The 27058-nt window shown below is 41.1% G+C and overlaps 1 protein-coding gene across 2 annotated transcripts in view; it reads right to left on the reverse strand.

Annotated features, from left to right (window-relative positions):
- Window positions 1–27058, reverse strand: part of HIBADH (3-hydroxyisobutyrate dehydrogenase) — a 333702-nt gene that overhangs the window by 13660 nt on the left and 292984 nt on the right. The window contains exon 7 of one of the 2 annotated variants that reach the window (XM_029589182.1): window positions 25224–25360. The exons of the other annotated variant lie outside the window; for it this stretch is intronic. Coding sequence (XP_029445042.1) covers window positions 25231–25360 — 130 coding nt within the window. The 3' untranslated portion in view covers window positions 25224–25230. The remainder of the gene's footprint in view (window positions 1–25223; window positions 25361–27058) is intronic. 2 annotated transcript variants of the gene reach the window in all.

A 27058-nucleotide genomic window follows, 5' to 3' on the forward strand; every position in this document is an offset into this window, starting at 1 on the left:
TGTGACAAGTTGAAAGATCATCAACTTCCTACTCAAGTTCTTTTTGTTGTATGATATACACATCTTTCTATAATCCAATTGTATGCCTTGCACTCAAATGACTAGGACCAAAAAGACAGTTATACAGCTCACATGACATGATACATCCTGAGGACTAGGGCACATCATCACGGTCCCAAACTTGAAGAAAAACACCTTTCCAGTAAAAGCTACAATCGCAGAACACTAGACAGAAAATTGTTGGTGTCTGCCTAGAAAGTATTGGAACTATGTCCAAAATCCACATTGATCATCAGGCTGCTCGAAAGTCCAGCGACATCTTGCATCAAGCAGCAATATTTACCCAAGTTAATTTTCCTTCTGCAAAACATGTTCTAGCTTTTATTGTTACACACTGTATGCCTCACACAGGCAAAATGGTACATCCTCTCTTGTAGGCGCTGTCTTATAAACCCGGAAAACGTGTTACTCCAACTGGGCTGGTCCAGTCAGTTTCGACTCTCCTTTACCATCAGATTTTTGCCAGTGCTTGAGACAGCGCGTTCTCTTTTGCCTTACTAATTCTGTCCTTTTTCAAATACCTTAAAAAAAAAAAAAAAGCCCCTCTATAATACCTTAAATCCTAAACTTCACGTCTCCAACACTCCTCATATTAGCTTAGTCCAAATTATTGTACTGTTCACCATCCTCTGGGCTTCTCGGTTGACTCTTACAGACCTTTCATTTTCTCTAATAATGCTGCAAGGTTATATCATATCTTTTATTTTGATCCTAGGAGGTTTTGAAAGGTATTTATGGGAATAAAATTCTCTCTTACTGCACTGAACAGTTGACACAGGAAGTGAAGCCTGCATTTACAAATGAAGAAAAGATACAGCTTTGAAAATGAGAAAAATGTACACCATTACCTTTCTATGAAAAAAATAAACACAGAGAGCAAATAGAAAATAAATGTAGGCGACACCTTGATGCTGTAGTATTTTAGTGGGAATTTGCAACGAAAAATTTATGCTTGCTGATGCCAATTTTCTCTTTCACTTTATAAAGCACTATAAATCGTAGGTGCTGTCTATACTTTATTATAGAACAATTTTGTCATTCTAAAGCATGCCTGTAAACCATGAAAAAAAAAACATAACAGCAGGAAAAAAAGTCATAATTTTTGTGACTGAGGCAGTATGCGTATTAGAAAAAGATGGGTTGCTGAAACATGACTTTGGGGGGTTATAATATTAAGCAACAGTATCCTAACAAAATTCATATTTTACATGCTTCCATCTTGATAAAAACTATGCCAAAGCAGCAGTTACACAAAGATCAAAAATATGTTTTCCATTATGCTTACTTTTGCCTCGATAAGCGAACCCCACTATTAAATTAATACAAAGTAATATTAGGTCCCTATAGATGATACAGGTACAAATCAAGATAGCATTCCTTCCAAAGGCATCTCTTCCACTCACCCTTTCTTTTCCCCCACTGGTTCAACCAGAGAGAGTTATGTGCTCACAGAACTATTTGCCAAATGGAAATTGAAGAAGCCAGACCAGAAGAAAGACATATGAAACCATTAAAACTTTTCAATATTTTAAAAACCACAAGTTTATCTCCCCTTTCTAATATGACTCTGTAATGATTAACCCACACACCCTGCTGCTTTAAAAAAATGTTTTATCTTTCATAAGATATTAACAATAAACATATGCAGATATTAATATATTCCTATGTGCTTGTTTATGAGAGCTGTGTAACAGAAAATATACATTGGTGGTTGAATTTAGAACACAAAGCTGCCTTGCACAGCTAACATTACCAGCACCCAAGCCATAGTTAGAAAAATTGTGTGAGCACTTACAAGGAACACCTCACCTGGCAGAAAACTGATTGAGATCCACAGAGCCCAATGCTGACCTTATGCAGTCAAAAACGCTACTTTTAAATTCTAGATATTATTCCATTTTTCAGATTGAACAGTAGTGAGACAACACTTATCACAGATAGAGAAATTTTGCTAGGATCATCATCTTGCTATTCTTTGATAGGAATCCACTCTTTATAGTCAAAGCATGATACATACACTGATTTTCAGACATGGCTATGCCGATGCCCATCTGCTGGAATGGAAAACTGTCCATTCTCAAGGTACCAAGCCAGTTTCCACAAGGTACCATTGTCAACCAAAACTGGACTTAGAAATACAATCAGTACAATATAGAAAGCAAGATCTTTTGCAGGAGGATTCTCCAAGCAGAGCCGAAAGCCACAAAAGTCACATAATGACCACATGCTTCATTTTATCACCACCCTGGGCCTATGCAGTAAAGCTTCGCATGCAGGCTAACATTATTTATCACATACTAAAAGGAGCATGCCATGCAACAGCAGCTTACAGGTAGATTTTCGACCCGCTTTGTGCGTAAATTCCGGCCTTTACACGCGTGGCTGGGCTTTGCGTGCGCCGAGCCAATTTTCCACAAGGCCCGGCCACGCACAAGTGCCAGCCTTCCTGCAGGGGGGGGGGGGGGGCCGGGACAGTGCCATTGTTCGCTCTGCTGGCTTCAGCTCGGGAGCTGAAGTAAGTTGCAAAACAAGAAGAAAAAAAGACAAAAGGTAGGGTTTAGGAGGTGGGGAGGAGAGGAGGAGAGGAGAGGGGAAGGGAGGTTAGGTAGACTGGTAGGGAAGATCTCTCCCAGTCCACTCCTTAACTGGAGCAGACCGGGAGGAAACTGGGGAAGGCTGGGATGCGTCGCCGTGTGAAAATTGCAGAAGTCTCCCCCCCCTTGCGTGCGCTGCACGCACATACGCACGATGATTACAAACTCCGGCGCAGCCCACTGATTTTATAACATGCGCACGCCAGCACGCGCATGTTATAAAATCGGTGCGTCCATGTGTGTGCGTTGGGAAGCACATGTGCACCTTTTAAAATCTACCCCTTAATGTACATATTCAGAAACCAATGAGAGGGAGCAGTTTTAGATCTAGTTCTCAGTGGAGCGCAGGATCTGCTGAGAGAGGTAATGGTGGTGGGGCCGCTTGGCAATAGTGATCATAATATGAATTAATTTGAATTAATGACTGGAAGGAGGACAGTAAGTATATCCACAGCTCTAGCGCTAAATTTTCAAAGGGGAAACTTTCATAAAATGAGAAAAATAGAAAAAAAAATGAAAGGTGCAGCTACATGGTAAAAAGTGTGCAACAGGCGTGGACACTTAAAAAAACTACCATCCTAGAAGCACAATCCAGATGTATTCCACGCAATAAGAAAGGTGGAAGGAAGGCAAAACAATTACTAGCAGGGTTAAAAGGCGAGGTGAAAGAGGCTATTTTAGCCAAAAGATCTTCATTCACAAATTGGAAGAAGGATTCATCAGAAGAAATTAGGATAAAGTATAAGCATTGGCAAGTTAAATGTACGACATTGATAAGACAGGCTAAGAAATTTGAAAGGAAATTGGCCAAAGAGGCAAAAACTCACAAAAACATTTAAAAATATATCCAAAGCAGAAAGCTTGCGAGGGAGTCAGTTGGACCGTTGGATGATCAAGGGGTTAAAGGGGCACTTAGAGAAGATAAGGCCAACGTGGAAAGATTAAACAATTTCTTTGCTTCAGTGTTTACTGAAAAGGATATTGGAGAGATACCCGTTCCGGAGAAGGTTTTCATGGGTGATTCAGATCAAATGAACCAAATCACGCTGAACCTGGAAGATGTGGTAGGTCTGATTGACAAATTGAAGAGTAGTAAATCACCTGGACCGGATGGTAGACACCCCAGGGTTCTGAAAGAACTAAAAATTGAAATTTCAGAACTATTTCAATTAATTTGTAACCTATCCATTGTACCTGAAGATTGGAAGATGGCCAATATAATCCCTTATTTAAAAAGGGATCCAGGCGTGATCTGGGAAACTACAGACCGGTGAGCCAGGAATAATCTTGGAAACTATTATAAAGAATAAAAATCCCAAAACATTTAGACAGACATGATTTGATGGGACACAGCCATAGAAACATAGAAAATGACAGCAGAAGAAGACCAATCGGCCCATCCAGTCTGCCCAGCAAGCTTCACACTTCTTTTTTCTCATACTTATTTGTTTCTCTTGGCTTTTAGTAACCTTAGGTTCTATTTCCCTTTCACCCCCACCATTAATGTAGAGAGCAGTGATGGAGCTGCTTCCAAGTGAAATATTAAGTTTGATTAGTTGGTTAAGCGACAGCATAGCTCTCTGCCGTTGAAGCAGAGATATGTGTGAAGTATTAGTTTTTCTTCTCCCCTGCATTTGTAGCAGAGAGCTATGCTGGATATGCATTGAAAGTGAAGTATGCCTTGAAGGTCACATTAACTATCATCTAATATTGAAATGCCTAATAATTGGTAATTGAATAAGCCTAATAATTGGTAATACCTATAAGCCCATGAACCCATCCCTGTTTTTTTGTTTGTTTTCTTTTTTTTAATTTGGAGATGGCAGCCCTCCATCCTTCCGCTCCGTGAAGGTGGAACACCAACCACTGGCATCCCGCTCCGTGAATGCCTCTGTGGCTACTGCCGCTCCGTGCAGAGTTTTGCTGCCTCCTCTTTATACGCTTCCTCTAGACCTGATGGATCCACAGTGTTTATCCCACGCCCCTATGAGTGGCCCGCCAACATGGATTTACCCAAGGGAAGTCTTGCCTCACAAATCTCCTACATTTTTTTGAAGGGGTGAATAAACATGTGGATAAAGGTGAACTGGTAGATGTAATATATTTGGATTTCCGAAAGCATTCGACAAAGTCCCACATGAGCTGTTCTAAGAAAACTAAAAAGTCATGGGATAGGCGTTTTGTGGCTTGCAAGTTGATTAAAAGGCAGGAAACAGAGAGTAGGATTAAATGGTCAGTTTTCACAGTGGAAAAAAGGTAAACAGTGGAGTGCCTCATGGATCTGTACTTGGACCGGTGCTTTTTAATATATTTATAAATGATCTGGAAAGGGGTACGACGAGTGAAATGATCAAATTTGTTGATGTCACTAAATTATACAGAGTAGTTAAATCTCAAGCGGATTGTGATAAATTGCAGGAAGGCCTTGCGAGATTGGTCTTCCAAATGGCAGATGAAATTTAACAAGGACAAGTGAAAAGTCATGCATATAGGGGAAAAATAATCCTTGCTGTAGTTACACAATGTTAAGTTCTATCTTAGGAGTTACCACTCAGGAAAGAGATCTAGGTATCATAGTGGATAATACATTGAAACAGTCGGCTCAGTGTGTTGTGGTGATCAAAAAAGCAGTCAATGTTAGGAATTATTAGGAAGGGAATGGCAAATAAAATGGAGAGGCATAATGCCTCTGTATCGCTGCATGGTGAGACTGCACCTTGAATAGTGTGTGCAATTCTGGTACCGCATCTCAAAAAGGATATAGCTAAACTGGAGAAAGTACAGAGAACGGCAACCAAATTGATAAGGGGCATGGAACGGCTGCCCTATGAGGAAATGCTAAAGAATTTAGGGTTGTTCAGTTTAGAGAAGAGACGACTGAGGGGGGATTTGATAGAAGTCTACAAAATAATGAAAGGTCTTGAACAAGTTAATGTAAATCAGTTATTTACTCTCTCAGATAATAGAAGGACCAGGTGGCACTCCATGAAGTTAGCAAGCAGCTCATTTAAAACAAATTGAATAAAATTCCTTTTCTCTCAGCGCATAGTTAAGCTCTGGATTGCTAGAGGATGTGGTTACAGCATTTAGTGTAATTGGGTTTTAAAAAAGGCTTGGATAAGTTTCTAGAGGAAAAAATCCTTAAACTATTACGGTAATTAATAAGCAATAGTAGCTTGTGATTTATCTAATGTTTGGGTACTTGCCAGGTACTTGTGACTTGAATTGGCCACTGTTGCCCCTGAAGTCAGAGGTTAGCGGGAGAGTGTGGGATCCTATTTCTGGCATCTTCAGAATTTGGCACCCTAGGCATGTGCCTACATTGCCTATGCTTAAATCTGGCCCTGGTTGTACAATAAAATTAACATACATGTTGATGTAAATGAGAGGGTACCCCATGCAAATGATGCTTTATTATATGCATGGGAAACAGTGTGGTATGCTCCATCTATTTAGCATGTACTCGCTAAAGCCAAAAACTTAATACCTGCTTCAGACCATGATTTAACATTTTAGCATGCACGTTATTGAAAGGGTAGAACTCCCAGCATGAATTATTGTGATTGAAGGATGAAAATGATGCAACACTCCAAAGTAGAAGACACAAGGCCTTTACTGTATTTAATAATGCCACAAAACCATAGAAGAATGGTATGATTCTAATCATCACTGTTATAAATGTGGATAGTCTGGTGAAAGACCACTGCAGATGTGATGAGTCTTGACCCAGAACAGCAGTCTGGGTGTTGATAGCTTCTTTGAGATCAACAATTCATTTTGTTAGACTATAGTACTCTCTTCGGAAAGCTCCGAGTCTCTCCCAGACTATGGTATCCAGCTATTCTACCTATAGGAAGGCTAGCACCATTGATGAGACCCCCATTTCTTCTTATTGCAATACCAGCCCTTGCTCCAACACTACAGGGTGCTCGGAAAAGGAAAGATGGTCGGATGTGGGTACCCTCTGGAGTCAGGGCTGGCAGATTTCCTCTCGCTAGTATCAAGGGAATTGGATGTGGTGGGATTGGGATGCTTTGGAGGTAACACATGAATAAATGTAGCTACTGCAACAGGTGGCACTATGGGAGATGCTAAGTTGAGAACAGGGGAGAGACCCTTGTACTCTGTTAACCTGTTGCTTGGAAAAACATTTATGTTGTGCAAATAAATGCGGATATTTTTTTTTAGCACTTTGATGAATCTCTTCCGTCAAAGGAGAGGGAAAGCGCAACAAAGGAAGGAGGGAGCAACAGTGGAGACCAGCCAACATATCCGCATGTCTTTACAAAGACTTGTAACCCACACACACACATCCACTGCCTGAAGCAAGAAACAAAATTACAGACACAATAATAAACATAAAACACCAAATCTTAATCAGCTACTGAAAGCATTCAATACTTATGTATATGGTTATTGTCTGCATCAAATACTCAAGTGCTCTATTACATCCAATATAACCTGCGATTGCCCAACATAAGGGGCACTACCATTGCTGCATTATTGCTTCAGAGACTCAAATGCCAGTTTAAACAAATATGGTTTTAGATGTTTCTTAAACAGGCATAAGCAGGCTGTCAAGCAAAGCTGTTCTGGAAATACGTTCCAAAGGATTGGACTGGCAACTGAAAACGTCTCTCAAGCCTCACCTAAAGAAGCCAGTTTCAATGAGGGTACATCCAGAAAACTACAATTTCCACAGCATGCTGCTTGGTACGGATGGTAAATATGTAATACAGGATTCAATATCATAGTAGCTTCAGTGTTTATATTTTTGTGTACAAGCATAAGTATTTAAATTTCTCATCATCACTGCAAAAAAACACTCCGTTCCAATGCGGAATTAAGACCTGAAGGAAGCACAGTATTTAATAGGTGAATCCAGCGTTGTTCTTCTTGTAAGAGAGCCTTGTTTAGATCGCCACCGCGCCAGGATGAAAAAAGTTGCTCTAACACGCATACCCGTAGTGAATCAAAAGAATGAGAGTAATCCAAACAATGGGATACCAGCGGAGCCGTGATACATGCTTTGTTCGTGATATTACAAACTGAACAGGATCCGCAGGCTTTATGGGATCCCATAACGGTGTTAAATGCTTGAATAGAAGAATCAGAATGTACCAACTGATCACGCGGGTATATGCAAACCGGGGATGTGTTGAAACTCAGAATAAAGCTGTAAAATGTGCCAATTATGTGGATCCTGTTCAGTTTGTAATATCATGATAGAAGCATCTGTGCTCTTTTTTTCAAGAATAAACTTCACTCTCACGTTGAAACATCATACAGATTGCAATTCAGTTGGAGTGATTTACTGATACAGTGCCCCTGTAACCTCTGGTATATTGGGAAAACCAGACGACCCCTCAAGACCAGGATGATTGAACATACATCCTGTGTGAACAAAGCATGTATCACGGCTCCGCTGGTATCCCATTGTTTGGATTACTCTCATTCTTTTGATTCACTACGGGTATGCATGTTAGAGCAACTTTTTTCATCCTGGCGCGGTGGTGATCTAAACCAGGCTCTCTTACAAGAAGAACAACGCTGGATTCACCTATTAAATACTGTGCCTCCTTCAGGTCTTAATTCCACATTGGTACTGAGTGTTTTTTTGCAGTGACGACCTTTTCTTTAGTTATTCAGCAATTTTTTATATAGTGTTGCTATGCCGACCAGCATCATGACGTCATTACGTCCTTTTTCGCGGGCTATTTAATCATGCTAACCTGTTAGCGGTCTCTGTCCCTGTTTTTCAAGAATTCACTGCTGCGAGACCTGGCGTACAAAATAAGGAGTTTGGCTTCTTGACACAGTCAAGATAAGTAGTTTGTTTATATTTCTTTTGACGGAATATTACTTAAAAAATTTTCATCCTTTCAAATTCTTCACAGGCTTCACAGCCAGTAAGAGCCGCAAATGAGGAGTAGTCCGGACGGTCCAATTAAGCACACTTGGACACGTCGTCAGACTTGCTGATGCGGCATCTTACATTTACATACAATTTATTACCTATCAATTTTGCTGCTGACGAGTAAAATTTATTAAGAGAGGGGTGCTTTTGGTGATTGGATTTGATTCATAGGACCCTTGGTGTGCTCTTTCTTTGTGATTGGCTCTTTTACTCAACATTTAATTTTGGGGGTTTAGAGGCTAAAAGTTGGGAAGCACTGAGAGCTGAGTTGCCAGGGCAGTAAAGTGGCAGAGCAGTTCAGATATACTCAGCAGATATGGGACTGCCACTAGCCTAGAATCCATACATATCAGGGAAAGTGCTGTGGGTGGATGTGGAGGCAGGTACGCTCCTGGAGAGTGGTAATGCACCTGGGTTATTTATCAATCTTTTTATTTACTTATTGATCTATTTATAAAATGGAAACATAAAAATGATGGCAAAAAAGGACCATCCAGTCTGCCCAGCAAGCTTATGGTAGTATCTGACATGCCATACAAGTCACCCTCATTCTTATTAGTATCCCAGACCATCAAGTCAGAGCCCTTGTTGGTTGTTGTCTGAGTCCAATTCCCTGTCATCGCTCACCGTTGAAGCAGAGATCAATGTTGGAGTTGCATCAAAAGTTTCAGACTTACTGTTTAAAGGTAATAGCAACCACATCAGCAAGTTATGCTCATGCTTGTTTTCCCATACTGTAAAATTCAATGCCCTTGTTGGTTGTTGTCTGATTCTAATTCCCCTTTTCCTCTCTTCTCCCTGCCATTGAAGCAGAGAGTAATGATGGGGTTGTATCAACAGTATGAAGACTTTCTGGTTAATGGTAGTAACCGCCATACTAGCAAGTTACCCCCGTGCACTCTTTTCTTCATTTCCAGCCTTTAGGGATCCACAGTGTTTATCCCATGTCCCTTTGAATTCTTTCACTGTTTTTGTCTTCAACACCTCTTTTTGAAGGGCATTCCAGGAATCCACCACCCTCTTTATGAAGAAATATTTCCTGATGTTGGTTCTGAGTTGTCCTCACTGGAGTTTCATTTCATGATCCCTAGTTCTACTAATTACTTTCCAACAGAAAAGGTTTGATGTTGATTGTGCATCATTAAAACCTTTCAGGTATCTGACGGTCTGTATCATATCTCCCCCTGCACCTCCTCTCCTCCAGGGTATACATAGTTATGTCCTTCAACCTATCCTAATAAGTCATTTGATGGAGACCTCCCACCAATTTGGTCGCCGTTCTCTGGACCACCTCCATCCTGTCTCTGTCCCTGTCCCTTTTGAGATACGGGACCCAGAACTGAACAAGGTACTCCAGGTGAGGCATCACCAATGCCCTGTACAAGGGGATTATCACCTCCTTTTCTTTTTTTTTTTTTAAATTCTTTATTTATCAGTTTCATTATTTATACATCCATCAAATTATATAATTGAAATATCAATAAATGATAAACATATGGTACATATAAGAAAAAAGAAAATCTATTGACTATCAATCAAATGGAGGAGTTTTAGTTCTAAACAATGGGAGAATTTCTCAAGTAATCTATTTCTAGAACACAATTAGCATATCCTAAACCTTCTAATTCTCATCTTAACTGGTAGCTGGGGTAGATGAGGGCTGTCTAATCTGATTTAGGAAATTCTTTAATTGGTCGGGGACAAAAAAGATAAAATCATCATCCTGTCTTTTGATTATACATTTACAGGGATACCGTAACTGAAATGATAAACCTAATGATATCACGTCTTGACGAAATGCCAAGAAGGCTTTCCGTCTCACCTGAGTAGAATAGGCTAGATCTGGGAAAACCTTAATTTGTTTTTGTTGGTAAGAAATTGGAAATTTATTGAAGTATTTTTTCATCACTATGTTAACATCGGCAGTAGAATGAAGAGAAACCAACAAAGTTCCCCAACTTATTACGTTGTTTGAGGAGTCCTCCAAAAAATTGGTAAGGTCCCCCTGAAACAACTCCGTTTCTGGTAAATCCCTTCTCACAGGAAGAAAAAAACAATTATTTATTGCAGGAGTCTGTTCCAGGGAAAAACCAAATTGCTCAACAAGCATTTTTTTCAGAGTTATCAAGGGTTCTTCTCCAACAACTCTCGGGAAATTCAAAAATCTTAAATTTAATTTTTTAGAACTATTTTCCAACATTTCTATACGCCTTGTCAAGGCCTCTCTATCTTTTACCACTGCCATATTAAAATCCAAAAATTTCTTTTCTTGATTTTCCAGATGTACCACCCTATCATTGGTTTCTTTAAACTGTGATTGAATTTTTTGAAAATCTTGTTCATTTTTATTGTAAACCATATCTATCTTCCCTTCCAATGTCTTAATATTAGTAGACATAACTGCCATCATTTCCCACAGCATTTCCAGAGTCACCATAGCAGGGCGAGTCAATCCTCCTGCTGTTTGGACATTTGGCACCGTATTTTCTCCTCCATTTACTGGAGTTACCAGGGGAGAACTCTGCGTAACACTCTCCCCAGCTGGACTCAAAGTGTGGGTTTGAATATTCCCCACTCTGGATCGTAGCTCTCCATCAGCATTCCCACTAACCGATGATCCCAAAGTGGTCTCTAATGCCCTGTGTGTTGGCGGTAGCCCTGTGTTAGGGCTGAGGGATGCCTCCTCTGCAAGATCAAGGAGTCCTCCCTGACCCCTTGATTCATCAAAGTCCTCAGCGTCCCTTACTCTTGGTATAGGTGAGAGCATATAGTTGGTTATTTCTTGTTGAGTACTTGGCAGAGTCGGTAGAGTGGGGAACACTCTGACTCTGCCTTTGCGTTTCGGAGGCATATTAACCAATAGTAAAAACACCCAACTAAGTCTCTATATATGCCAAAGAAACTATTACCGAACTGATGACCCAAGGAGAGGAGTATTGGAAAGAGGATCTTACTTGGTCCAGAGATTCCGGCGATTCCGGCGAAGTCCGGCAAAGTCTTTTGTCTGTGTACGCCCCTTTAGCGTGCGCGGCTTCAGCGCGCGCCGGCTCTGCTGCGCGCCGCAGTAGGGTTGATTTTAAAGCCGCTTCCGGGTCCGCCCCCTTTGACGACGTCAGAGGCTGCTCTCGGGTCCAGCTGGTCGGGGAACAGGTCTGCTTCACAGCCAGCGGGTGTTGGTGGCAAAACGCTGCTTTCCCGGTCCTCCTCTCTCTCTCCCTCAAGGGTAAATGCAGCAGGGCTGATTTTAAAGCCGCTTCCGGGTCCGCCCCCTTTGACGACGTCAGAGGCTGCTCTCGGGTCCAGCTGGTCGGGGAACAGGTCTGCTTCACAGCCAGCGGGTGTTGGTGGCAAAACGCTGCTTTCCCGGTCCTCCTCTCTCTCTCCCTCCATCACCTCCTTTTCTTACTGGTTATTCCTCTCTCTATGCAGCCCAGCATTCTTATGGTTTTAGCTATCGCCTTGTCACATTGCTTTGCTGTCATCAGATCGCTAGACACTATCACCCCAAGGTCCCTCTCTTGCTCCATGAAGAACAGCCCTTCACCCCCCTATCACATACAGTTCTTTTGGATTACCACACCCCAGACGCATGACTTTGCATTTATTGGCATTGAATCCCAGCTGCCATATCTTCAACCACGTCTCATTTTCTTTAATTCTTCCGGCATGTCCACTCTGTTACAGATCTTAGTACCATCCGCAAATAGACAAACTTTACCTTCTATCCCTTCCGCAATTTTGCTCACAAAGATATTGAACAGAACCGGTGCCAACACCGATCCTTGTAGCACTCTGCTTAACGCCATTCTCTCTTCAGAGAAGGTTCAATTATTTATTTGAAATATTTATATACTACCTAACTAAATTTTAAGTTGCTCACAATAAAACAAAGTCATAATAAAAAAGATAAATTAAATAACACAACAAATCATTAAAACAGAAACAATAAAATAATTATGAATCATACTGAGCTGCTGGAAGGCAACTGATCCGAGCTTGTGGAGAATGGAGAATCACAAATTGAGAGATGAGCTGACCTGCTCCTAAAGGGAGCCCTAACTTGCTGAAGAGGGAGGAATGGGTGAGGAGTGGGTGAGCTGAGCCTGCAAAAGAGGGAAGCTGACCAGAGATCTGAGGAGAAATCTGCTATGAAATGATGGGATAGGACGAAGACTTGGAAGGGACAAACTGGAACAGTGGGAAGTGGGGAGCAGAACAATATCATGCTTCCTAACCCCATATATAAAATTGAGACTATGCATATATGGGTAGAAATTCCATGTGTGATGAGTAAGATTATATTAGTAGGTTTATTCTACTGTCCATCTGGCCAAGATGAAGACAGACCAAAATGTTAGCTGAAATAAAAAAAGCAAGCAAATTTGGTAATATAATAAAAATGGGAAATTTCAATTACCCTAATACTGACTGAGTCAATGTTTCATCAGGACATGCTAGAGAGGTTAAGTTTTAGATGCTATAAATGACTGTTTCATGGAGCAGCTGGTCCTAGAATCGATGAGAGGGGCAGCTGCTTTAGATCTAATCTTCATTGAAACCCAGGATCTAGTGCAAGAGGTTACTCTTGTAAGGTTGCTAAGTATTTATTTACTGCAAAAATCTATATTCCACTCATATGTAAAATGCAATGTGGATTATATGGTAAACCAGCAATCATAATGCAAACAAATTTGACAATCACTGAAGGGAAAACATTAAATAAAAAACTGAAGTAGAATATAACTTAAAAAGGGAAACTATGAAAACAAAGAGGAAGTTAAAAAAAAAAAAAAAAAAAGGAGCAGTTGAAAAGGTCAAAAGCTTGCATGGGGTATGGATGTTGTTTAAATATACCATCTTGGAAGTCCAGATAAAATGTATTCCATGCATTAAAAAGGTTGAAGCAAGACCAAACAACTGCCAGCATGATTTAATATGGGAAGCAGACGCAAATGAAGAAAGTAGCCAAGAGCATTAGCACTAGTACGTTAGATGGAAAAAAGTTGAAAGACACAAGATACAATTTGAGAAGCAGCTTGCCAGAGAGGCAAATTTTAAGTAAAAAGCCTGTGAGGGCTGGGTTGGGTCAGTAGATAACTGAGAGGTAAAAGGGGTGCTCAGGGAGGACAAGGAAATTCCAGAAAAACCGAATGTATTTTTTGCTTTGGTCTTTACTGAGGAGGATGTTGGGAAGCTACTCACATACCTGAAACATTCTTTAATGTTGATGATTCTGAGCAAATAAACAAACCTGTGATAACGAAGGTAGTATTAGAGTAACAAATAACCAGGATTGGATGGCATCCATGCCAAAGCCCTAAAAAGGACTCAAACATGAAAATGCAAACTTGTGTCGTGGGGGAATTTATAGCTATAAAATAAGCCACTTCTAACTTTGTATATAAAAATTTTGATTTATTCTGATTATGGAAATTTAGAAAAATCATTATTAATTTGGACATTGCGTAATGTACTGTTAAACTTAGATGACAAAAAGTAAACAAACCTTATCATATCATTAATCACAGCTTACATAATGTATACTATTTAAGTAACTTCTCTCATAATATTGTCTAGGGATCTTTAAGGGTAAACTAGTAGTAATGTGGTGCAATTCTAAATTCCTGTCTTTCATCTCTGCATTGACACTTAATCCAAATCATCCTGATGGGCTTTAATAATGATAAGCGGGGATACAGGATGCAGAGATGTCTTCTTCTTTTGATAATCTTTTTGTTTCAAATGATCAAATATTAACTGTGCCTTTTAAAGTTCTCAATGCCTTGAAAATGCAGTTGAGAACAAGTGTCATTTTCTGACTGGATGTATATTCCAATTCTCTCTCTCCTAAGTCTAAAAGGACTTCATGTACAACATCCTATTTGAATAGCCAAGCTATATGATGCTACTAGCCATATATAGTCATCGCTATAGGCATGGCTATTTTGTAGCACATAGCAAGAGATGACCATTTGCAGTATTTTTAAACGGTCACTGACAGCATCTTTGTCTGATTGAAAACAGCAAATTGCATGCTATTTCAGATCTTCAGCAGGTCTTGTCAATCTCCGGCATACCACTGTCCATTGTAGTGTATTTAAAGAAATGTAGAAACCTCAATAAAAGTCTTCAGCCCTTTGTATTATTAAACAGATTTTGCTTTTAATACAACAAACACACAAACGAATCAATTACTATTTCATTACCCTATACATGTCGGTAGTAATCTATAACTTATCAATTAAAATAGCTACAATCCCTGAAGACTGGAAGGTAGCCAATGCGATGCCAATTTTTAAAAAGGGTTCCAGGGGAAACTAATCACTAGTGAACCTGACATTGCTGCTGGGCAAAATTGTAGAAGTTATCCTTAAAATATCACTGGCTATGGGGGAGACAGAGGAAGATTGTTGGTACCTTCTGCATCGGGCATTGAGATGCTGGGCCTTGCTTGTCACCCCATGTAAGAATGGTGCCAGTGGATGATGTCATAGAAGGTGTGCCCTTCTGCCATAAAATACCTGTACCCTGCTGGTCCAGTGGGGAAATCGAATGAGATTGCTGGAATCTGCTGCTTTGATACTGGGTCTTGCATGCAGGAACAGCACTGGCACATGGCATCATAGAAGGCGTCATTCTGTTATAAAACATCTGCACCCTGCAGCGTGTTTCCCTATGCTCAGATTTCCAGCTTGATCCTCATTGTGTTTTGTTTATGGGTAAGAGAAGGGGTGCTCTCTATTCTTGAAATAGTTTTCAGGTATCCTCCTGGTTCTGGATCCTGTTCTGGTGTACAGGAGGTTCCCGAAGGTAGTCAATCTCTTCCACATTGACTTAACTTCCTATCATTATTTTAGAGACTCTTGTCAGCAATTAAAAGTCTGGAGCAAGCTTTGTCTACTAAGATTGATAGAATTATGGTTTCTTTGGAACAGGTTCATTACCAAATCGACTCCCATTCTTTTTTGATGCAAGAACATAATAGTAAAATAGTGACTTTGGACTCTCAGATTTAACATTGCAGAATTCCTCTTTAGCCTTAATTAGAAGTAATGAGATTCTTCATTGCACGTTTGAGAATGCTGAGAATTTTTCTCAGGTCGAATTTACATTTCTTAAATTTTCCAGAATGTTCTTCTGTTACAACTATGGATATGTTGAAGAGATTCTATATTGATTATTTGAAAGTTTCCCCTGAGAGTATTCCATCTGTGGTAAAAGTTTATCTTCCTTGTACAGCTACCCCATTAATTATTCAGATGAAGAGCATCAGATAACATATACCACATCAATTGAGCTATGACCTGTAGCTGTTGGTATGGTATATGTTATCTGTTGCTCTTGTTCATTAGTGTATGTAGGAAAATCAATTCAGATGTTAAGAACCAGTATACAGGAACACCATACCTGCATTCGCTGCCACTGGCTGGAAGCCCCTTTGGTTGAGGCATTTATTGTGGCAAAGCACTCTTTTGAAGATTTATTTTTTGCTGCTATTAAACAGGTTACTCGCGCAACGAGAGCAACAATGGATTCACTGGTTTTTGATTGACAGTTATTGGGGGTGGAGTACTCATAGTATTTTTTGAAAAGGTGGGACCAGTTTTTGTGAAGTTATTTCCTGTCTGTGGAACCCTGTGAATTACTGAAGAGACATGTTTGTCTACATAAATTATGTGTTTTTATTTTTGGAGCTCTCCTGTGATGAAAGGCTACGCAGACTATGATTTTTCAGCTTGGAAAAGAGAAAGCTCGGAGGTGACATGATAAAGATTTAACACATCATGAATGGAGTGGAACAAGTAAATAAAGGGCAGCAGCAGATAGTCAGGGACAGATGATATACCCCCCTCCCCCAAGTGTTCTGAAAGAACTCAAAAATGAAATTGCACCAATATTGCTAGTAATTTATAAACTATCACTAAAATCGTCCATCGTACTCAGAGACCAGAGGGTAGCCAATGTAACCCCAACATTTAAAAAAAAGGGCTCCAGGGATGATCCAGGAAACTAAAGACCAGTGAGTAACACCAGTGCTGGGAAAAATCATGGAAACTATTCTAAAGAACAAAATCACAGAAAAAGATAGAAATGGTTTAATGGGACACAGCCAGCATGGATTTACACAAGGGAAATCTTGATTCACCAATCAGCTACATTTTTTTGAAAGGGTTAATATACATGTGGATTAATGTGAGCCGATGGATGTAGTGCATTTGGAATTTCAGAAGGCGTTTGACAAAGGCCCCATGAAAACTCCTGAGGGATAGGATAGGAAGCAATGTCTTATTGTGGTTTGTAAACTGCTTAAAAGATAGGAAACAGAGAGTAGGACTAAATAGTCACATTTCTCAGGGGAGAAGGGTAAACAGTGGAATGCCTCAGGGATCTGAACTAAGACTGGTGCTTTTTAATATGTTAATAAATTATCTGGAAAGGGGAACAATGAGCGAAATCGAATTTGAAGATGGCTCAAAATAATTTTGGAGTTGATAAATCACAAGCAGATTGTTAAAAATTGCAGGAGGACCTTGCAAGACTGGAAGACTCGGCATTCAAATCGCAGATTAAATTTAATGTGGACAAATGCACACATTCCATCAACAAATCGCACATACAACTGATTCTGTGACGATACATATGCCGCTTACGTAACCCATCAGACACCGATCGAATGCTGTAACCCTCTATGATCATGCCGCTCACATGTAAACTAGCCCTACACCGGTCGTATGTAACCCGTCCGAGAACGAATGAAGCCTGTAACCCGTTATATCCACAATTCGCATAGGTAATACATCCAATACCGCTCGAATCTTGTAAACCGTTGTGATGGCAATAGCGAACGACAGTATATAAAACTCGACAAATAAATAAATAAAAGTAATGCACATGGGGAAAAGTAACTCATGCTGTAGTTCCACATTAGGTGTTACTATCCAGGAAAAGGATCTGGGTATCACAGTGGACAATACTTTGAAATCCTCGGCTGAGTGTGCGGCAGTGCTCAAAAAAGCAAACAAAATTAGGAATTATTAGGAAAGGAAGGGAGAATAAAACGGAGAATGTCATAATACCTCTATATCGCTCCATGGTGAGGCCATACTGGAGTAGTGTGTGCAGTTCTGGCCACATCTCAAGAAAGATATAGTTGCACTGGAAAAAGTACAAAGAAGGGTGACCAAAATGATAAACGGGATAGAACAGCTCCCCTATGAGGAAAGGCTAAAGAGGTTAGGGCTGTTAAGCTTAGAGGAAAAATGGCTGAGAGGGGCTACGATAAAGGGTTTATAAAATCATGAGTGAAATTGATATACATTTAACCCCATTCTGTTACTTATGTTTTCAAAAAAATACAAAAACTAGGGAACACTCTATACTCCTTGAAGTAAGTGGCACATTCAAAACAAATGTGAGAAATGTCTCTCTCTCTCAATGTACAATTAAGCTCTGAAATTCATTGCCGGAGGATATGGTTAAAGCAGTTAGCATAGCTGAATTTAAAAAAAAGGTGTGGACAAGTCGTCCATAAACCATTATCCAAATAGTCTTAAGGAATAGCCACTACTTATCACTATGCAGTAGTGGCATGGGATTTATTTACTGTGTGCAATCTTGCCAGGTACTAGTGATCTGGATAGCCCACTACTGGAAACAGGATACGGGGCTTGATGGACCTTTGCTCTGACCCAGTATGGCAATTCTTATGTTCATATTTACCCTTTCAACTATCAGATTAAAATAAATTATAAAAAATACTTTTTTATTCAGTGCACAATTAAGTTGTGGAATCTGTTGCCAGAGGATATAGTTCAGGTGACTAGATAGTGGGTTAAAAACCTGGATAAATATGCACAACATATATTCATTTAAATGAGAATATATATAAAAGAGTTGACAAGCATTTGATTGCATTTAATAAATGATAGAAACCAGCTACTCTAATCAACCTGGCAAGAGCTGGGGTGAGATTATCAGAGCAAGAAATCTCCTAGAAAAGTTGGAGGCATAAGGTGAAGTAGTTTCTTAAAAGAAACAGTAGCTACTACATATAATGCAAGATTTCAAAAGCACACGTAAAAAGAGCTTTTCTGCATGATAACTCAAATACAACTTTTGCTTCTACGTAGAATATTTTTAAACTTCTTTCCATATAGCATTTAGGTCTTATTCAAAAAGGGCTTTTTCCCATCCTGTGCATGTGGAAATATCTCTACTGAACAATGCTGAATGTGATGCAATTTGACACACTGCTGCTCTGAAGATGGTTGCACCCAGGGGTTCACGGAAACTGCTGCAGTGTTGCTTGAACAACTTTTACTAACATAACTGAAAGGAGATCAGCAAGTTGGTTTTGCAGTTAAATAAGCAAAATCTCATGTACTGCCAAATATCACATCATCCAACATGCTCATTGCTTCCTATGAAAATATCTTCATGTACCCAACCACTCAATATTAAATCTTGAGGGGCACAATGTCAGATACAAATGCAGTAAAGCATTTTGTAACTCAAATAGAGGGCACAGCAGAAATCATTCAGCAAAAATTTGTCTATGGCAGCACCCCAGTTTCCTTTGATTCTCTGGTTATGGCAACTGCTGCATATTTTGGCCTTTGCACCAGAATCATAGGAAAGAGTGTGGTATCTAATATTGCTGCTTTGGGTTGATTTGAACGTTAAACATTCCCCAAAATCAAATATTCCAAAACAGCAGATATATCAAACACCCAATAATTAAAACTAATAAGGATGATAAAAAAAAAATCCCCCCTCTCCATACCTGGAAACTTTTCATTTCTAGTCACCCTGAGATTGTAGACTCTCTCACACAAGCAGGCTCCCAATCTCTCTCTCTTTTACAAGCACACACACAAGCAGGCTCCCAATCTCTCTCTCTCTCGCTCACAGGCACACACTCACATGTAGGCTCCCAATCTCTCTCTCACACAGGCACACACTCACAAGCAGGCTCCCAATCTCTCTCACACACAGGCACACACACAAGCAGGCTCCCAAACTCTCTCTCTCTCTCACACACACACAGGCTCCCAATCTCTCTCACACACAGGCACACACACACAGGCTCCCAATCTCTTTCACACACAGGCACACACACACAGGCTCCCAATCTCTCTCACACACAGGCTCCCAATCTCTCTCACATACACACACACACACACACACAGGCTCCCAATCTCTCTCTCACACACACAGGCTCCCAATCTCTCTCACACACAGGCACACACACACAGGCTCCCAATCTCTCTCACACACAGGCACACACATACACAAGCAGGCTCCCAATCTCTCTCTCTCTCAAGCACAGACACACACACACACAAAAGCAGGCTCCCAATCTCTCTCTCTCACACAGGCACACACACCCACAAGCAGGCTCCCAATTTCTCTCTCTCTCACGCACAGGCACACACACACACACAAGCAGGCTCCCAATCTCTCTCTCACGCACAGACACACAAAGCAGGCTCCCAATCTCTCTCTCACACACAGGCACACACACACAAGCAGGCTCCCAATCTCTCTCTCACACACAGGCACACACACACACGCAGGCTCCCAATCTCTCTCTCACACAGGCACGCACACACACACAAGCAGGCTCCCAATCTCTCTCACCCAGGCACACACACACACACACACAAGCAGGCTCCCAATCTCTCTCTCTCTCTCTTACACAGGTACACAAAGACACACACAAGCAGGCTCCCAATCTCTCTCTCTCTCTTACACAGGTACACACACACAAGCAGGCTCCCAATCTCTCTCTCGCTTACACAGGTACACACACACACAAGCAGGCTCCCAATCTCTCTTTCACTGACATGTACACAAGCAGGCTCCCAATCTCTCTCACACACAGGCACACACACACACACAGGCTCCCAATCTCTCTCACACACACACACACACAGGCTCACAATCTCTCTCACACACAGGCACACACATACACAAGCAGGCTCCCAATCTCTCTCACACACAGGCACAGACACACACACAAGCAGGCTCCCAATCTCTCTCACACACAGGCACAGACACACACACACACACAAGCAGGCTCCCAATCTCTCTCTCTCACACTGGCACACACACCCACAAGCAGGCTCCCAATCTCTCTCTCTCTCAAGCACAGACACCCACACACCCACGCAGGCTCCCAATCTCTCTCTCTCACACAGGCACACACACCCACAAGCAGGCTCCCAATCTCTCTCAAGCACAGACACACACACACACAAGCAGGTTCCCAATCTCTCTCTCTCTCAAGCACAGACACACACACACACAAGCAGGCTCCCAATCTCTCTCTCTCACACAGGCACACACACCCACAAGCAGGCTCCCAATCTCTCTCTCTCACGCACACACACACACACACAAGCAGGCTCCCAATCTCTCTCACGCACAGACACACACACAAGCAGGCTCCCAATCTCTCTCTCACGCACAGGCACACACACACACACACAAGCAGGCTCCCAATCTCTCTCTCACACACAGGCACACACACACACACACGCACAAGCAGGCTCCCAATCTCTCTCTCACCCAGGCACACACACACAAGCAGGCTCCCAATCTCTCTCTCTCTTACACAGGTACACACACACACAAGCAGGCTCCCAATCTCTCTCTCACAGGCATATATACAAGAAGGCTCCCAATCTCTCTTTCACTGACATGTACACAAGCAGGCTCCCAATCTCTCTTTCACTGACATGTACACAAGCAGGCTCCCAATCTCTCTCACACACAGGCACACACAGGCTCCCAATCTCTCTCACACACAGGCACACATACAGACTCCCAATCTCTCTCACACACAGGCACACACATACACAAGCAGGCTCCCAATCTCTCTCTCTCTCAAGCACAGACACACACACACACAAGCAGGCTCCCAATCTCTCTCTCTCTTACACAGGTACACACACACAAGCAGGCTCCCAATCTCTCTCTTACATAGGTACACACACACACAAGCAGGCTCCCAATCTCTCTCTCACAGGCATATATAGAAGAAAGCTCCCAATCTTTCTCTTTTACTGTCATGTACACAAACAGGCTCCCAATCTCTCTCTTTCACAGGCACGGACACAAGCACATTCTCAAACACACAATTGTACATCTGCTCATTCTTCAGCCCTGCTGGTCTGATTTGAAGCGGTAGCCCACCACTCTCTCTCTGCTTCTCCTCTGCTGGGCACCGCTGCTGCATCTCCCTCCTCCTCTCCTCCAACAGCCTCGCCTGCCTGGGCTCCAGTGGGTGCCACTGTTGCATCTTTTCTCTTCATTTTCGGCCATGCCAGACTGGCTAAGGCGGGTACCGCTGCCGAATCTCTTCATTTTTGGCACCTCTGCCGCATCTCTTAAGTGTCTCCTCGCTGGTGGGAACCCTTCCAGCGCCAACAAATGGAGTTTCTCCTCGTCAGCCAGGTCACACGCAGACGCTGACATCTTGCCTGCATACTGATGCCATCCTGCCTGCCCTCCTGCCAGCTGACATTGTCATCAAAGGCCTGTTTCAGCTTGTCAGCAAGAAGGCTACATTTTGATCCTTTAATGATGACATTGAGAACTCCGGCAGGCTGACAAAAAGGTCTCAGCAAGCTGCATCTAATACATTTTAAAACTTCTTCCACGGGCCGGATTAAAAGTAAGAAAGGGCCAGAATTGGCACATAGGCCGTAGTTTCCCCATCCCTGGTCTAGACCACCCCATTTCTCTGCTATTGCTGGTGAGGAATAAGTGGCCTTCTCTCTCCCTTTTGACAATGGTCTGGGCTGGCTGTGTCCCACTGCTCCTGCCACTTTGGTTGCAACATGCCTTCTAGCTACAGAGTTTTGCTCTTGCCATCACTACAGTACTGTTCGCAGTAAACAAGAAACAGGTGCCAATGCACAGGCTTCAATTTACGCACAGGCCTATTAGAGTAGAAAAAGTTTGGGTTGGACAAAACTCTTTTGAATCCCAATCTCATCCCCTCCTGCCACCTGCCTCACCCCCACCTGGACCTCCAATCAAGTCCCATTCCTGATGTTCCCATTGATTTCCCTAAGAAAATCAGAACTACAAATCCATCTGTGTAATGGTTCAAAACCAAGGCTGGCTCAGCCTGTTTGGTTGACCTGGGGTGAAATGGGAACTTCTAGCCACTCCCCTCCCGGCTCTGACAGTCACTGACAGGTGCAGTAGATTTGTCGATAAAATGTTTGACTTGTTTTATTTTTCATGGATGTTTTATTGTAAACTGCTTAGAACTTTCAATGAGGTGTAAAAATTGTTTTAATAAATAAACAAATAGCAAGTTGAGTGAGTGCAGGAATTGAGCCAGCACACGCTCACAGCAGCACATTGGCCCTGACCCCTCTGGGTATCCCTACTAGAGGCAAGGACTGACTCAGTCCCCATGCTCACTCAACCGTGCTCATTTGTTGCACACCAAAGATTGCAACGTTCGCAGAGGTTGATACAACTGAATTTTTCTTTTAAGTTACAAACTGTGTCAGAAAATAATAAATTTATGAATAAGAATTAGCAACTTAAATTGCGAATGCCATTGTGTAGCAAAATAAGTTTAAACATCATTATGCTCATGCCTGTGCTTTTACTTGCATAGGCCCAACCTTATGGAATGCTCTATCTGTGGAGTCGAGAAAGTAGGGGGATATTAAAATACTTAGAAAGTTAAAGCTTTTATTTTCCTAAAGCTTTTAAATCATATGATGTTGATCTTTTATATCGTTTATATTTATGTATTCGTTTTATGTATTTTGTGCATGTTTTTCCTATGATCCACAGTGAACAAAGCAAGGGAGGGTGTAGAATATTAAGAACTATTAAGTAAATAAAATAAAAATGCACAAAAACACAAATCTTTCATGAATGTCCTCCCACAATATTGAAAATGTTGAAAAGAACCGGTTCAAGGACCAATCCCTGAAGCACACCACTGGTAATCCCACTCTCCTCAGAGCGAGCTCCATTTACCACTACCCTTTGTTGCCTCCCATTCAACTAGTTTCCAACCCAGTCAGTCACTTTAGGGATCATACCAAGGGTACTTAGTTTATTTCTAGGTCACCTATATGAAATGATATCAAAGGCCTTACTGAAATCCAAGTAAACTATATCTAGTGCTCTCTCCCGATCCAACTCTCTAGTCACCAGTCAAAGAAACTGATCAGATTCATCTGACAAGGCCTATCTCTGGGAAAACCATTCTGCCTCGGATCTTGCAAACCTTTGCATTCCAGAAAAAGCACTATCCTCTGTTTTAGCAGCAGTTCCATTAATTTGCTCATCACAATGATCAGACTAACCGGCCCGTTGCTCCCAGTTTTCTCCTCCCACTTTTGTGAAAAGGAACCACATCTACCTGTGTGGAACAGTCCTCCGTAACTGTTCCACACTCTAAAGAACGAGTGAAAAGGTCTGCCAGTGGCACAGCCAGAACTCCACTTTGAAAATTTGGGCTAAGTCTGCAGGTAGAAAGCAGCTGTAGAGTTTAGCCCTATGCAGGCTACTGCAACATTATCCTCCCTATTCGTTGAAAAGTACTAAAATAAAAAAAATAAAAAGATAGAACAAAAAAAATTTCCAAAACCAACAAAGGTTGGAAAGTTGTTTTGTTTTGTTTTTTTTTTTAATGAAAATATTTTTTTTTAAATGAAAGTTTTTGTTAAAATAATGGTGCATAATGAAAACTAATATATATGCAAATTTACACAAATGTGCTACAACATCTGAAAAAGCATCCTGTAGAATTTTCTAACTCTTGCTGCAGAGCTGCTGCAAGAGACAGGGGGACTAAATTATGGTTGCATTACAAAGACTTTACTAATACGCAAGGAATTAGACAGTCAACTGAGGATAAAGTTCAGTTAACGGACGCTTCTGCTTTCATGGTGCAATTTTCCTCTGTGCGTACAGCAGAGGAAGAAAACTTCTTCATACACAGCGTCACCACATTCATAATCATTAGATAGTTTTTTTGAGTCCTGTTTTAATACCATTGCAAAGCCTTACCAAGATCAACCTCCCACTAGTCTCAGCAGCATCCACTAGCCCTAACTGAGGTCCTTTTCTGCTTCTCTCTGATATGCTCAACTGATTCAAGGGTCAAGATGACACACCAGCATTTCACGTTTAAGGATAGCATATCCCCCCTCTATTTCCTTACTCTTAAAGGATACACTTAATTCTGTTTTTTTCTTAAACAATTTCTCTCTACAAAGGTTGTGTGAACAGCAATTTAGCCATACATAAATTATTTGTCATTATGTGACCCAGGGTTTAGAACTGACCCTCAAATGGCTTTTGCAGTCCAAATTACCACTGAATTACAACACAATGCAATTTAATGAACAGTGATATATATAATACTACCGCTTTCATAACAGCTTGGTACAGATATGCTTCACTATCTTGCAGACATTCAATTTTAAAATGTAAATGGTACAGGATATTGATAAACCAATTAGCACTGATGCAAAGCAAATTCCTCTTTTATCTCAATTATAACATGACAACTTAATAGGTCAAGATAGTCTAACATCTGAGACAAGGGCAATTCAATAAAACAACTCCATCTTGATATGGTAATTAAGAAGAAATGTGAATCCACTGACCTGTTCTTTAATACCACAAAACCCAAGCTGTTTTATTATTCAGATCCCAAGTCCTAGTACGATGTACTATGGCTGTTTGATGAACAACAGTGATATCCACATTTTTGGAAAATAGTTCAACAGGGCACAAGACTTTCCTAAGATGATAAAGAGGGAAGAAATAACCCTTACACAGCTTTAACTTTAATAATATAACTACAAATAAGACCATGACCGTCTTGTTATCTGACAATATCAACTCAGGAGGTGAATCCAGCCCGAGCTCTGTGTGCTTCTGTTTTCATTGCACAACAGCCAGTTATGAGAAAGAGTGATTTAACTACTCACCGGTCACTGGATTGCTAAATTCTGTTGTTCACTACTGTGAAACCTTGATCATAACCAGGATATCACAAACACTTTATGAGGATAAATGTATAACCACCCTTGTAGGGCTGTAGTCCACATGTGGAAAGTACTTGCAGACTTTAGTCTGAATTTTCAAAGCGGACTTGGGCACTCAAGTCTGCTTTGAAAATTAGTGCGGGTATATGTGAAACCCAATGTGGCATGCAAGCACTGCTTGGGAGTGGGTGTAAATGTGTACATGTACATTTATGTACATTATTTGAAAACATGTGTGACAATGATTTCCCTGCCCCAACTCCTTCCCCAGGAACACATAAGCACTGGCAAGCTAGATGCAAAGCACAGTTAAGGAAGGCAAAGAGAATTTGAAAAGAAGCTTGCTATGGAAGCAAAAAATCATGAAAATGTTTTCAGATACATTCAAAGTAAAAAGCCTGTGAGGGAGTCAGTTGGACCATTAGATGATCGAGCGGTAAGAGAGGCACTTAGGGATGACAAAGCCATAGCAGAGAGACTAAACAAATGCTTCAGACTTCACTGAGGAAGATGTAAGAGATACCCATGCCAGAAATTATATTCAAAGGTGATGAATCAGCATAATTGAAACAAATCTCAGTGTACCTGAAAGATGCAACAGGGCAAATTGATAAAGTCCATTAATGGCTATTAATCAATTATACTTAGGGAATAGCCACTGCTATTAATTGCATCAGTAGCATGGGTTCTTCTTAGTGTTTGGGTAATTGCCAGGTTCTTGTGGCCTGGTTTTTGGCCTCTGTTGGAAACAGGATGCTGGGCTTGATGGACCCTTGGTCTGTCCGAGCATGGCAATTTCTTATGTTCTTATGTTCTTAAACTAAAGAGTAGAAAATCACCCGGACCAGATGGTATACATCCCAGAGTGCTGAAAGAACTGAAAACTGAAATTGTGGACATAAATTGTAAAGTATCATTAAAATCATCTATGGTACCTTAAGACTGGAGGGTTGCCAATATAGCGTCAGTTTTTAAAAAGGGATCAAGGGTGATCCAGGAAACTACAGACCAGTGAGTCTGACATCAGTTCCAGGTAAAATGGTAAAAACTATCAAACAACAAAATTGCTGAACATACAGATAGGCATAGTTTAATGAGACAAATCCAACATGGATTAAGCCAAGGGAAGTCTTGCTGCACCAATCTGCTACTTTTTTGAAGGTGTAAATAAAATGTGGATAAAGGTGAGCCAGTTGATATAGTGTATCTGGATTTCCAGAAGGCATTTGAGAGTCCTCATGAGCAGCTTCTTAGGAAATTAAAAAGTCATGGGACGGGGGCAGTGTCCTACTATGGATTGGGAACTGAGTAAAAGACAGAAAATAGAGAGTAGAGATGAATGGTAAATTTTCCCAATGGAAAAAGGTGAATAGTGGAGTGCCCCGGGGATCTGTTCTGGGATTACTGCTTTTCAATAATTTTATGCAATTTTATGTTTTGTGCTATATTTT

The sequence above is a fragment of the Rhinatrema bivittatum genome, chromosome 2 (assembly GCF_901001135.1).
Source record: "Rhinatrema bivittatum chromosome 2, aRhiBiv1.1, whole genome shotgun sequence".
In the NCBI taxonomy this organism is placed as follows: Eukaryota; Metazoa; Chordata; class Amphibia; order Gymnophiona; family Rhinatrematidae; genus Rhinatrema; species Rhinatrema bivittatum.